This window comes from Uranotaenia lowii, chromosome 2 (genome assembly GCF_029784155.1).
Source record: "Uranotaenia lowii strain MFRU-FL chromosome 2, ASM2978415v1, whole genome shotgun sequence".
Lineage (NCBI taxonomy): Eukaryota > Metazoa > Arthropoda > Insecta > Diptera > Culicidae > Uranotaenia > Uranotaenia lowii.
Genome location: NC_073692.1, coordinates 338797843 through 338812106, shown reverse-complemented (window position 1 = coordinate 338812106; position 14264 = coordinate 338797843). Strand labels below are relative to the sequence as shown.

Below are 14264 nucleotides of genomic sequence, written 5' to 3'. Positions count from 1 at the left end.
CGTGCACAGCCCTCACCTCGGAAGTACCGGTGACGACAAAGACGAATTCTACGCGCAGCTGGAGCGTGAATACGACCGTTGCCCAAAACATGATATCAAGATCGTCATCGGGGATTTCAATGCTCAGGTCGGCCAGGAGGAGGAATTTAAACCGACAATTGGAAGGTTCAGCGCGCACCAGCTGACCAACGAAAATGGCCTCAGACTCATTGACTTCGCCGCCTCCAAACGAATGGCCGTACGTAGTACCTTTTTTCAGCACCGCCTCCCACACAAGTACACCTGGAGATCACCGTACCAAACTCAATCACAGATCGACCACGTTTTGATCGACAGCCGGCACTTCTCAGACATCATCGACGTCAGATCCTGTCGTGGCGCCAACATCGAGTCGGACCATTATCTGGTGATGGTGAAGATGCGCCCAAAACTCTCCGTAGTGAACAACACGCGAAACCGGCGCCCGCCTCGGTTAAACATCGCGCGACTGAAGCAACCTGAGGTCGCGGCAGACTACGCGCAATCGGTCGAAGCAGCGCTGCCGGCAGAGGGCGAGCTTGACGAAGCCCCTCTCGAGGACTGTTGGGATACCATCAAAACAGCCATCAACAGTGCTGCGGAGAACGTCATCGGTTATGTGGAGCGATCTCGACGGAACGACTGGTTCGACGAGGAGTGTAGGAGGGTGATGGACGAAGAGAATGCCGCGCGGGCGGCAGTAGTGCAAAGAGGCACCCGTCGAAATGTGGAAAATCACCGACAGCGGAAGAGGCAGCGAGTTCGACTTTTCCAGGAGAAAAAGCGCCGCCTGGAGGAGGAGGAGCTCGAGGAGCTGGAGCAGCTGCATCGTTCCCAAGAAACACGAAAGTTCTATCAGAAACTCAACGCATCCCGCAAAGGCTTCGTGCCGCAAGCCGAAATGTGCCGGGATAAGGACGGGGGTATCCTGACGGACAATCGTGAGGTGATCAAAAGGTGGAAGCAGCACTTCGATGAACACCTGAACGGCGCACATGCAGGAGATCAAGACGGTGGGGGAAGGTACATCGCCGGCGTAGCCAACGACGAAGAGGAGCCACTCCCAACGATGAGTGAAGTTAAGGAAGCCATTCGCCAGCTGAATAGAAACAAGTCGGCTGGGAAGGATGGCATCGCAGCTGAACTCATCAAAATGGGCCCGGACAGGTTGGCCGATTGCCTACACCGGTTGATAATCCGGATCTGGGACATAGAACAGCTACCGGAGGAGTGGAAGGAAGGGGTAATATGCCCCATATACAAGAAGGGCGACAAATTGGACTGTGGGAACTACCGAGCGATCACTGTCCTCAATGCCGCCTACAAAGTGTTGTCCCGAATCCTACTCCGCCGCCTCACGCCACAAGCAAACAGATTCGTGGGAAGTCATCAGGCCGGCTTCATGGAGGGACGGTCTACGACGGACCAGATATTCACATTACGGCAAATCCTCCAAAAATGCCGTGAACACCAAGTCCCTACGCATCATCTATTCATCGACTTCAAAGCCGCATACGACACGATCGACCGTAACGAGCTATGGAAAATCATGGACGAGAACGCCTTTTCCGGGAAGCTAATCAGACTGATCAAGGCGACGATGGATGGAACGCAGTGCTGTGTGCGGATTTCGGGTGAATTGTCGAGTTCATTCGAATCGCGCAGGGGGCTTCGACAAGGTGATGGTCTATCCTGCATGATGTTCAACGTGGCGCTAGAAGGTGTTATTCGACGAGCGGTGGGCGAAATGCGGGGCACGATTTTCAACAGATCCAGTCAACTTATCTGCTTTGCCGATGACATTGATATAGTCGGCAGATCATCTGCGGCGGTGGAGGAGATCTACCGCAAACTGAAACGCGAAGCAGGAAGGATTGGGTTGATGATTAATACGTCCAAGACGAAGTACATACTGGCCTGCGGATCCGAGACCGACCGAACCCGCTTGTCCAGTAATAACAAGGTCACGATCGACGGCGACGAGCTGGAGATAGTCGAAGACTTTGTCTATCTCGGCTCACTGGTGACCGCAGACAATGACACCAGCCGTGAGATCCGGAGGCGAATGATCAGCGGAAGTCGTGCCTACTATGGACTCCACAAGCAACTACGGTCGAGAAGACTTTGCCCTCGCACGAAGTGTAACCTGTATATGACGCTTATTAGACCGGTTGTTCTCTACGGGCACGAGACATGGATATTGCTCGAGGAGGACCTGCGTACACTCGGGGTATTCGAGCGACGAGTGTTAAGAACCATCTTTGGCGGCGTACAGGAGAACGGAGTGTGGAGGCGAAGGATGAACCACGAGCTCGCGCGACTCTACGGCGAACCCAGTATCCAGAAGGTGGTGAAAGCTGGCCGGATACGCTGGGCGGGACATGTTGCGAGAATGCCGGACGACTGTCCTGCAAAACAGGTGTTCGCTACGAATCCGGTAGGAACAAGACGAGCGGGGGCGCAACGAGCGAGGTGGTTAGACCAAGTGGAGCGTGATCTGGCGAACGAGGGGTGCCCGAGAAATTGGAGAACGGTTGCCATGGACCGAGTGAATTTTAGGAATTATGTTCGTCAAGTTATGTCGTGAGACGGAATACTATGTAAATAAAATAAAAATAGGATTCTTAATATGAACTAAATTAAAAATGAAGTTTTTTTTTTTATCAAAGAACTTGAACATAATTTTTAAATGATAATTCAGCTGGACATATATTTTATTGATTTCTTGTTTAATATTATTTGTATTGCTGACTTATCTAACACAAAATCTGTAACTAAATTCCTATATTGAAATCGAGTTTACAAAAGCAGGTTATATATCTAATTTGAATTGCAAACCTAATCTTTTACTTTTATTCCTACAAACATATTTGATATACTTTAACCTATGTATAAAATGCTAATGCGTATATTTGAAAATAATATGCTTATAGTTTGCTTTTGAAATAAAACACAAAACAATTCTTTAATATGAAGCCTACAAAATCCTTTATGATTTTTTTTAAACGTTATAAAAACGGGTAGCTTCAGGACTTATTTAAGAAATATAGGATTTAAATACAATAACTTTTAATAGCATAATATAATAATTAGATGGATAGAACCTACATTTTTTTTGCTTTTCTATATGTATGTATAGTTTAAGCAAAAATGTTATAGGAAAAAAAATGTCATCAAATAAACAATAAACCCTCCCCCCCACCCCATGTGCCAGTATTTACTACAGCCCTATATTTCGTGTTTCGTATTATATTATTTGTAATCAATCACACTGATATTTTAATAGTAATTCAAAAAAAAATTACACAAATTAAATTATCAAAGAAGATTTTTTGTTCCCAAGTTTGGTTTCAATTACTTGATGCGTGTTCGAGTTTCGCCAATTATTGTGTGGAAGCCCCTTTTTTTACTTCGTATTCCCCCCACTTGATGGAGGAGGGGTCTCAAATAGTCATAAAAATATTTTACTTTTTCAAATACCTCCCATGCTAAATTTGGTTCCACTCGCTTTTTAAGTTCTCAAGTTATGTAAAAAATTGCATGGGAAATCTTTTCCGTCTTCCTATCTTCCCACTGGAGGAAGGGAAGCGTACTGAATAGTGATTGAAATATTTTTCATACCCAAATACCCTTCCATGCCAGGGAGGGGTCACAAAACATTTTGGGACCCTATGCCGGCCTCCAATGCACCAACCAGCTAAGTTTTACGTAAATCGGTTCAATCGTGTCCGAGTCTATGGGAAAAGACAGACAGAAATAAATTTTTATATGTACCTATAGCTCAAGTTTGTCGAAGTGTTATCTTTGACTTAGCCTTTTTCATCAGTCAGCAAACTCAATAGAAAATTAAAACAAATTCAAAATTAATTCAGAACACAATTCAACTCCAACTTTCCAATAACACATAAAGGACCGCGAAGAAATCTATACCTCACCAAAATTTAGCATTCTCTATCTGAGGAATGACTGGATCAAATTTAACAAATTTAGTATATTTGAGTTATCGAAAGTGTTACAATTATGTAGAATAAAGTTTCTTTATATGATGTATTTGAGTTATGCTTCTCAGTGAAGTGCACTCGCGTTCAGCGAAAAAACGAGTTATCTTGTATCTCATTGAAACACAAAAAACATCGACCGGCCACAGTACAAGCGATTTTTCGCGCGTAGAGCCGACTAGATCGCGCGAATCCGTTCAGTTCATACGGACCTTATCTGGAAATATTCTCTCAGATATTTTTCATTTCAAATGATAATTTCGCCAAAATCGTTTTTCAAAAGTTTGTTCATTTAATTATCATCGTCGTTTCTCTAGTGCACGGTTTAAAAAACGCGGGATCAGTCTTTTTCAATAGATACAATTGTAACTGGTAATAAACGACCGGTGGCATGAAACCCCCACAAATTGTGTATAGGGTGTAGGGGCTGAACGGATAGAATTTGAAATTCTTTGTCTGACGTCATCATGAAATCCAATATGGCGGTTTCCGCTTGACTTCAAAATGCAGTAAATAGCTGAAAGTCACAAGAACTATCTACAATATGGGTATTGAGTGAAAAGGCTCAAAAAGTAGATGACAAATGGCTGACAGAAATTTCACAAAAAGGTAATAAATCTGAGAACAGCACTGAAAATCCAGTGTTTTAAAAATCAAACAAAACAATGACAAAAATATATCAAAATTGTGGCAAAAATATGAAAAACTATTACTAAAATTTGGCAATCAAATGACCAAAATCTGAAAAAAGCTATGACATCAGAAAAGTGACAAAACTAAAATTCGGCAAACGTAGTAAATAAAATACACAAAAAATATGACAAACATAATGAAGTTATAACAAAAATATAATAAAATGACAACAACTTAACAAAAATGGCTAAACTATGACAAATGTGAAAAAATTATGACAAAATTTTGACTGGTGAGACAATACTTTAACCCAAAATTTGACATTAAAATGAGAAAAACGTAACAGAACTAATGTAGGGACAAATATTTGACAAAACATTTAAAAATATGACATGATAATAATATCAACAAAAAATTTACAATAAAATCCCAGAAATCTGAAAAAATATGATAAAACTATTGGAAAACTATTGCAAAAAGTGAAAATATGGCATAAATTTGACATTAAGGGAAATATATAAGATAAATATGCTAGAATATGAGAAAGTTATCACAAAAATTTTACACAATAATGACAAAAATATGTCAAAATAATAACAAAAATCTGACATATATATGAAGAATGAGATAACAAATAAAAAATTCTGACAAAAATTTGTCAAGAAAAAAAAATGTCTGAAATTACAGTAAAATTACAAAAGTATAACAAATATATCACAGAAAAAAAACCGAAAAAAATGATTTTTTTTTACGAAAATGTGAGAACTATGATAATATGTAATTAAGACAAAAAATTGTTCTTGTGATATATGAAGCTCAGGAGCTAATGTCCGTGAATTCAAATTTAAGAGTAATAATCATCGAGCACAGTTGTATCGGATAAGGTTTTAAGTAATTTTCCGTTAACGCATCCGCATCGTTGATTAAAGTCGTGATTGACATGAAGGGAAGATGAAACAACTATAACCAAAGCAAATGAATACGAACTATGGAATTTTTTTGATAATCAAATGATAAAAAATCTGACAGAACTGAAATTATTTTGTGGCTTTATCGGTGAAGGTTAAACAGTTGAAATGAAAGACGGATTGAGGATCCGATGAATATTCTGAGGTGGTGTAAAGAGCGAAAAGCTTCTGGCTGGAGCTGCTATTCCAAATGCTCTTCGCTCCTTTCACCACCTTGGAATTTTTTTCTGATCTTCTATCCGTCCTTCATTTCTACTCTTCAACCCTCATTGAAAAAGCCACAAAACAATTTCAAAAACAAATTCACGATGGTTTCTCTTCTTAAAATGCAAAATTATGATTTAAATTGACAATAAAATATCAAAAATCTGACAGGACTATAACAAACCATTGTTTATTTATTGTCATAATTTTGTTATCTTTGTCATAGTATTGTCAGATTTCTGTCATTTTATTGCAAAACTTTGTCATATTCGTCCTTTTTTATTTGTAATTATAGTTGTCATATTATATCCCATTTTTCATAATTCTACAAAATTTTTGTCATAGTACTTTTTCGACTTTTATCATTATTGTAAATTTTTTGTTAACTGTTTCAGTATTTTTTATTAGTTTTTTCATGGCTATGTCATTTTTTTTTGTCAAATTCTTCAACTTTTTGTGATATTTTTCTTATATTTTTGTCATATTTTTACCACATGTGTCAATTTTTTTCTCATTTCTCTCTTATTTTGTCATAATAATCTCATATTTTTGGCATTTTTTTTCTTTATATTGTTCAATATTTGTCATAATTTTTTTTTTAAAAAGTTCATGTGGTTTGCAGCAATTTACAATATTTTTAATTTGAGCGCAAGCTGTCAGATTGGATTTCGAGATGGCGTACCAAAGCTTCAGACAGTAAAATTTGACTTCTACTTATTGATTCCTTTCACCCTATGGTCTATCATCGCATATTGTGGGCGTTTCATACGATTTTCAGTCATTTAAGGCATTTTAAAGTTAGGCGGAAGCCGCCATCTTGAATTTCAAAATAGGTTCAAAAATCGGTTTTTTGACGTCCTCACAAGGTCTTTGCATCGAGAAATTATTTCTTTAAGTTTCCTCTTCATAACCCCTGGGGTTTTTGAATTCGCTAGGTTTTTAAAGCGATTTTCCGGAATTAAAACGGTTTATCGGGATTAACGCAGATTGTTTTTTTGAGCGGTACGAATCCACCGCTCTCATTTTGGATTTTTCACGTGTGATTTATTAATGCACCGAAGTTTTTTTTTCAGTGTTGAACCGCTTCGCAATTCAATTTTTAAACCGATTCGCAAAACAAACTTTTAATGAAGAGATACATTTAACAAAAAAACTTTTTATCGTTCTTAACGAACCTGCTTTTTGTTGGTGGGATTTAATTCCCAAAAGCCCTGCCGTTCCTACGGTCATGCCTATGTGAAGAAAGTTTGAAATGTTTTTTAATCGTTTTTCAGAATTTTATAAATTAGAAGAATTCTTACGCAATTTTAATGAAGTTTAAAAACAAATGGAATCATATATATTTTGCGAAACAAAAGTCTCTATTTAAAGTTATTAAATGAATATACCTCCTGAATATCAAATACTCAATGATTTACTTTAGTAATGTAAGAAATAATTGTAGAGCTATTTATTCAAATGTCTTCAAATTACAGAATTTAATATATTGAAGCTATATATCTCTGAAACAAGAATGTCTATACTGAATCTGAATCTTTCAAAGAGTTTATTAATAAATAGATAGAAAATCAGCTCAGTTTTTTCATATTTTATGTTGGCTTATTAGTTATCAATGATTTATTTCATTGAAATTTGATTTATTTTTGAACTTCTAAGCTCATATCACCAAAACTAGGGGCGATAGACAAACATTGTCAAAAAAATCGAGTTATATTGACAAAATCTTCCAAAATCAGCGATTTAAGCACAAACACCAATAATGCCATTTCCCTTTGTTTTTATTATAGTTTTTTATATTTAATCGATTTTAACAGAATAATTCAGAGTATAAATGTGGGTGTAGAATGATATTTCCTTCCAATCGGGTACTCAAAGTCACATCACTGGAGAGCATCCACACGAAAAGTGGCATCCGATGAAATCTCAATCACTTCGACAATCGATGATGCTACTTTGCAATGTTTCTCGAATGCTTCTGCCTGCTTCCACCCGGATAGAATTCACTTGCGATTTTGCTCAGAAAACTCCCTCAGAAATGGATAGCCGAGTTAATGTGGTGTGGGTATATTTGATTTTGCACCAGCAAAAGCACAAGACAAGACAAGGCGAGACGTTGCTGCCAGTTGATGTCTTAACCAAAATGCAAAGTGACTTTTGTGTGGCGAAATGAATCTTCTTGGTCGTGGTTTTTGACATTAACTGTCTCTTGCCCGATGCCCGATATGTATCGTTTTCGATCCCATCCACACTGGAAGCAGCAAGCAAATGTCGATCCTACTCTACAGGGGCAGAGAGCACAAACTTTTTCAAAACTTCATAGCAGCAGCAGCGAGTGAGTTATGGAAGATGGAGTAAGGGGGGATGATCGCGGTGGTGTGTATTAGAATCGGAAGACGGGCTTTTCGAAAGAGAAAATAAATCAATCGTTGTTTGTTTTTCCCCATGTCGGTTGTAGTGGGAAATTTACTCGGATGAAGAGGAAAGACGAAAAGCTTGTTGGCTCGGGGAGCAGCAGCATAATAAATGCAACACTTGTGAACTCCGAGGATGGATCGTTTTGATTCAAGTAGGACTACAACCGAAAGCCAAAGGCAGCAGCAGCGATTTGCAATTTATGAGCCTTCCCCTTTTGGCCTCGGCCTGGTTCGAATCAGGAGGCACTTGGACCTGATGGCCTAAGTTTGGTTAGGACTGTATCATGTGAACTATGGCAAACTGTTGGCCACGGATTGCTGACGGATTGCAGGGCACAAACATGGTTGTTGTTACGTTGTTTTCATTCTCGTCGTCGTCGACATCGTCATTATGGAAGGGTACTATCATCGTCTTCACGGTGGTAGCTTCGAATCAAACAACAACTATATGTTATGATGTAAATATTACGCCTGGCGAGCAAACCAGCTGAAGAATGGGGGATTCATCATCATCCCCCCTTACCCGGGCTGCTCACTATCGACCTGGAGAGAATGAATATCATGATTATCTTATTTTTGTGGGCAGAAATGAAGCATGAAAATGACCATCGTGTGGTATAAAGGATGGATGGAGAGAGTCCTCAGAATATCGGAAATGCGGTCACGTATGTGCCAGTCATAATGATGGGCCTCCAGTCGAGGCATGTATGGTTTTCAATTATTGCCAGTCGTATAATTTTGGAACATAATTTATGGTCATGTGCATGCAAAATCAGGACTCAACAATAATTACCTGAAAATGGTTCACATACAATCGCTGTTTTTTAATCAATATTTATATCAACTCTTGCGTTTTTTGTCATAACCTACATGTTGCCCGTACAAAGTTGACTGTCCGTTTTACAGTTTTGTGTTCATTAGAAAACAGTTGTAAAATGGTGGGTACCTAGCAAAAAGTTTTGTTTATTTAAAAAAAAAACTATGCTATAAGATTTGCAATTGCTTTCATGCTTATAGATTTGCCTCCAACCAAACTCAGACATATGTGAAATTGTAGCGTTCGTTCGTTCGTTCTGCAAGTTTCCGCTTGTGGGACGAACCACGCTAGGCCTACTATTGTGTGGTGGTAGCTACAAATCTATCCCGTATCTACCACTGCAAGGTAGTAGGCCCGTGAGGAGCAAATCGATGAAATGTGATGAAAAGTTTTCAAATTAAAATTACCCTTCCGATCAATTTCAACATCTTTCATCTTATTCTACATTTCAATAATAAAAAGACAGAATTCAGATTTATGAGAATGACATTAATTTTGAGGAATAATATCACAGTTAAAAGCAGCTGCCGGTTTTTAAAACCCCTTTTAGATAATTAATTTTCATTTGAAATAAGTTATTTGAAAAAGTGGAAGCACAAAAATGGTATCAACAGTCAAACAAAATTTAAAAAAGAGAGTTTTATATATTTTTGGCCTAGTTTTTATTTTATGATGAGAATAAAGATTTGAATGTGGCAACGCCGACAGCGGGAAAGAAATCGTTGTTATTTTTTGCCTTGTGTGGTGAGAGTTAAAACCTTTATTTTAATTTACTTTGAGTTGTATGATTGAAACACTAGGGTGCTCTTGGCTACAATTCTTGTTCTCTCACCGAGATGCAAGAGCTCTCACACTTTGCTGCCACTCTCATAGTCGTTTACAGCCAGTGATGCCACGCGTACCGATTTTTCGATATTTATACCGATTTTTGAGCAAAGTTTTGATCAAGAATCGGTATGTACTGAATACCGTTTTTATTTGTAAAACATACCAATTTCATACCGATTTTACAGATTTTGTTAAAAAATATAAGGTTTGTTACAGTCCGAGCAAGACTTTCAAAGATATTGGTTTTGCTATTTTTTTTAAAATCGATTGAGTGAGAATCGGCATAAGATTATAGTATGAGCACACTTGAAGGTTGTCCAAGATGATTATAAAGTATTTTTGCTGTTCAAAGACAGGTAAATTCTGAATTTCATGACCGCCATACAGAATGGAACATTTACGCTTACAGATAGGGTATTTTTAAATCCTCTGTTTACCAAACATACAATGATTTTACTGATGATTGAATATTGTTTCGACATTTCAATTGATTTAATTTTAAAAGGGGTGTATTTCCTTTTTGATTGTTGTATGTTTGATGAGAGATGAAAGTTATGATTATCCATAGGAAATCAGATTTTTACATGGAGAAATTTGAAAAACTATCGACTCATATAAAATAATCAATACCTAAAATACTTGGGCCTAGGTTGTCAAAGAAAGATAATTTTATTGAGTTCAATTTTTGTTCATAATTTTTAACATACGCAATACAGAATAATAAAAGTAAACGATTACTATAAATAAAAACTATGCAGACTGTTGCGCTAGTCGTGAATTCAGCTAAAATAAATTGAATTAGAATATAAACAAACCAAATTAACCAGAAAGCTTCATGAGTATTTTTTCGAATACTTAAAAAATCTTTTTATTTTTAAACCAAACATATCTAAAATTTCAACGATGTTTTTAATCTTTGAAAACCTGTATCAAAATTTAATAAGCATGAGAAGAAATAAGAGTACGAAACTCTTATTATAAATTGCTTTATGAAACAAATCTATGAACTCATAAAAAATTAATGTATCATCAAAATTATACAAAAAATTTAAAATTGAAATCTACATGATCATATAAGAAGCCATTAGCTTTAGCCCTTAACTGCATACTTGCCCATATTGTCCTTGAAGTTATTTTTTCACAGTTTTAAGCAGGATTCAGTAATGTAAAAGTATTAAAACATTATTAAAGTATAAAAAAATAAAAAACTTTTATAAACAAAAAAAAAATTTTATCTTATATCTTACACTATTCAAACATTAAAATGTATTGAAAAACAATGTTGTTTTTTTATGCATTAATTGCTTACTAAGAGGTCAAATATTTATTTCAGTTGACAATTTTTATCTTCTCTCATCGGATTCATAGTTTATGCAGTTTCGGCTAAAAATATAAAAATTAAGTAGGTAGGTAGGCAGGTAGGTAGGTAGGGCAGTGGGTAGGGTTCAAAACCACTACAAACCGATTTTAAACTGTCTCAATAAACCGATTTTCATACCAATTTTGCGAATTTCAATACCGTTAAAATATGTTGGTGGTTCGAAAATACCTATTTTAATGTGGCATCACTGTTTACAGCTCGTGTAAATTCGGATAACAGGTGGAGCATGATCAGCGAAAGAGGATTGCACTCGTAAGCCGAACTGAAAACAGTGCTGTTTTCTCTCTGCTCTTTGTTTTCCGGGAGGAGATTTTGCTTATCCCTAATATGCTCTTGAGTGTCACTATTGGAAATTTGGCGGCTTGTTACTTTCATCAGGTGCATCGAAATAATACAATTTCTTCAGAAACCCTCAATGAATTCTTGTAATCTTTAGTTTTGCATCGTTACTTGCGTTAACGCGTAAATTCAAGCCACGCAAAGGCGTGAGCCACTTTGAAGAGTATCTTAAGCGGCAACTGATGTGTGCTCTCAGATTAACACACAGCTGATTAAAACCCCGATCAGTCTTAAGCAACCACAGAAGCAATCGGCATAGCTACCTCCAGCAAATAAAGTTTAAGTCAAAACGTTTCACAGTTCTTATCGGGTTCTCACTCGGTATCGTAGTCATTGACGTAGAAGGAAAAAGTTAAAACGGTTTTTCTTCAAATAAGTGGCTTGATAATTCGTTATTATTAACGCTGTAGCTTGGCATTTACCCAGCCTACTACGACGAAATCAGGATTACATATAATCCATCCGGGTTTGCGAAATATTGTGGCAGAATATTTTTATATAATCCCATTTCATCCGCACGTGGATTTGACAGATAGAGTATCTCATCTCATCGTCTCATCTGTGGTCACTCATCGATAGGTTTTCTCACTTGTTTACAAATCTGTCCTCACTTGAATTGAGCAGAAAAACATTGCCTCTGTTATTGTGATTGTATAACAAATCTTGTCCCGCTATGTCGGGAGGTGATCCGGGTCCCGTGGAGGACCCTCCTGATAACATCCGGAGTAGACTGCCTCAGTTTTTGCGTAACAAGTCTTATGATGGTGTCACCCGATTCCTTCAGTTGAGAATGACCATTGATAAATCTACCGACAAACGACCTCCTCTACCTCAAAACCCATTCCTCATAGGAAAATCGGTAGAACGTGCCGTTGGATCTACAAACCTCAAACAGCTCGAAGCTATAAAAGAAGGTCAAGGTGCTCAATATATTTTGAGGACATCTTCGCCAGAAATATCTCAGAAACTACTACTAATGACCACTCTACTGGACAAAACTCCCGTTGAAGTTGTACTGCATCCAACCTTAAACTCAGTACAAGGTGTTGTTTACCAACCAGATACAGTAGATATGAAAGAAGACGAAATTCTCACTGAAATTGAATCTGAAGGTGTTTTGGCAGTGCGCAGGATAATGAAACGCGATAATAAAAAGGACTTACAAAAGACACCACTTCTCGTACTTACCTTCTGCAGCACGGTTCTTCCGGAATACGTTCGTTTTGGCCTGCTACGCGTCCCAGTCCGTCCATATTACCCCTCACCGATGATCTGTCGTCGCTGTGGATCTTATGGTCACACCCATAAGAGATGTGACAGCACGGTTTGTCCAGTTTGTTTCAAGGATCACCCGATCACTGCAGGACAAATTTGTGATAACCAAAAGTACTGCAAGCAATGTAGACAGGAAGGTCACTCTCCGACTAGTCGCGACTGTCCCTCCTTCCAAAAGGAAGAAGCAGTGATCCGCCTGAAAGTCAACAAAGGCATCACATTTCAAGAGGCACGAACTGAAGTAAACCAAACTTGGAGTAAACCTACCTATTCAAGTAAAGTGCAACAACGCATAACGCAAGCCAACAATGATAGCAATGAGAAAGATAAACTCATATCGTTATTACAAGATGAGCTTACTAAACTCCGACAAGAATTGCGGGAAATTAGGCAAAAAGACCAGCAAGATTCTTCACAACCGGCGCAAAAACCAAATCAGCGTATTTCTCGGAAAGATTCACACGATATGACCAGCAATCAACAATCACAGTCCGGAACATCTAAAAAAGACGGTGGTTCTAAATCCACAGCGGTTACAACTGAAGAACCAGGAATATCAATCGGATCGAGAAAAATTCTATATAATACGAGAAGTGTTAGCAGAAAACGAAATCTTACGCAAAACGAAATTTCGCCAACCAATCCAAAAACGCGACCAAAAATATCAATTACAAACTCCCAAATATCTCAGCATGAAGAGAACCTAGACACGGACATGTTCTCTGATGACGACGGCGCTCAGTGATAAGACACCCAGCTCAACTATCGTCAACTTTAGCAACGTTACTGGACAATCTACGGTTTTTGAAATGAACAACATGCTTTCTTCGAACACTGAACCCGGCATTTTACCGGGTTCATCAGGTGATGTAGCCCCCCCAAGTAACACAGATTATGCCAACTAGCATTAGGAAGTTTTATTATGGTTTAATTATGGCATTTTTTGTGCAGCTCGTTTTATGGCGGTTTTATTATGGTCATGCAGAATGATTATAATTTTTTTTCGACCATATGTTTTCAGATGGTTTTGAAAACGCTAATAAAACTTTTATTAAACATGCTGTTTCAGTTATTTTGAAAGAGTTATGAATGCTCTTTTAAAACTCTAATAAAACACAAACCTAGAAGTTTGCTCCAAGCTTTCTTTTGCATGTTCTATAATAGCACTCAGTGCATGATTATTAAACCGCCATAAAACTTAGTGACAGTTCTCGATCAAGATGTCAAAACAGGACACGCTCAGATAAGATAGCACATATTTGAATTGGAACTCCCATTTTTACACATTTTTGGTAAGTTATGCGTGTTGGTTTTGAGTTAAAATTAAAAAAATACATCTTTGAAAACATGAAATCAATTAAAATGGTATGAATATCTTTACAATATGAG

The 14264-nt window shown here is 37.8% G+C and overlaps 1 protein-coding gene across 1 annotated transcript; it reads left to right on the top strand.

The window, feature by feature from the left end:
• The first annotated feature begins 12273 nt into the window (after positions 1–12273).
• Positions 12274–13620, top strand: LOC129743017 (uncharacterized). The gene has a single exon (XM_055734962.1). The coding sequence runs from the start codon at positions 12274–12276 to the stop codon at positions 13618–13620; it is 1347 nt and encodes a 448-aa protein (XP_055590937.1).
• Positions 13621–14264: the final 644 nt, after the last annotated feature.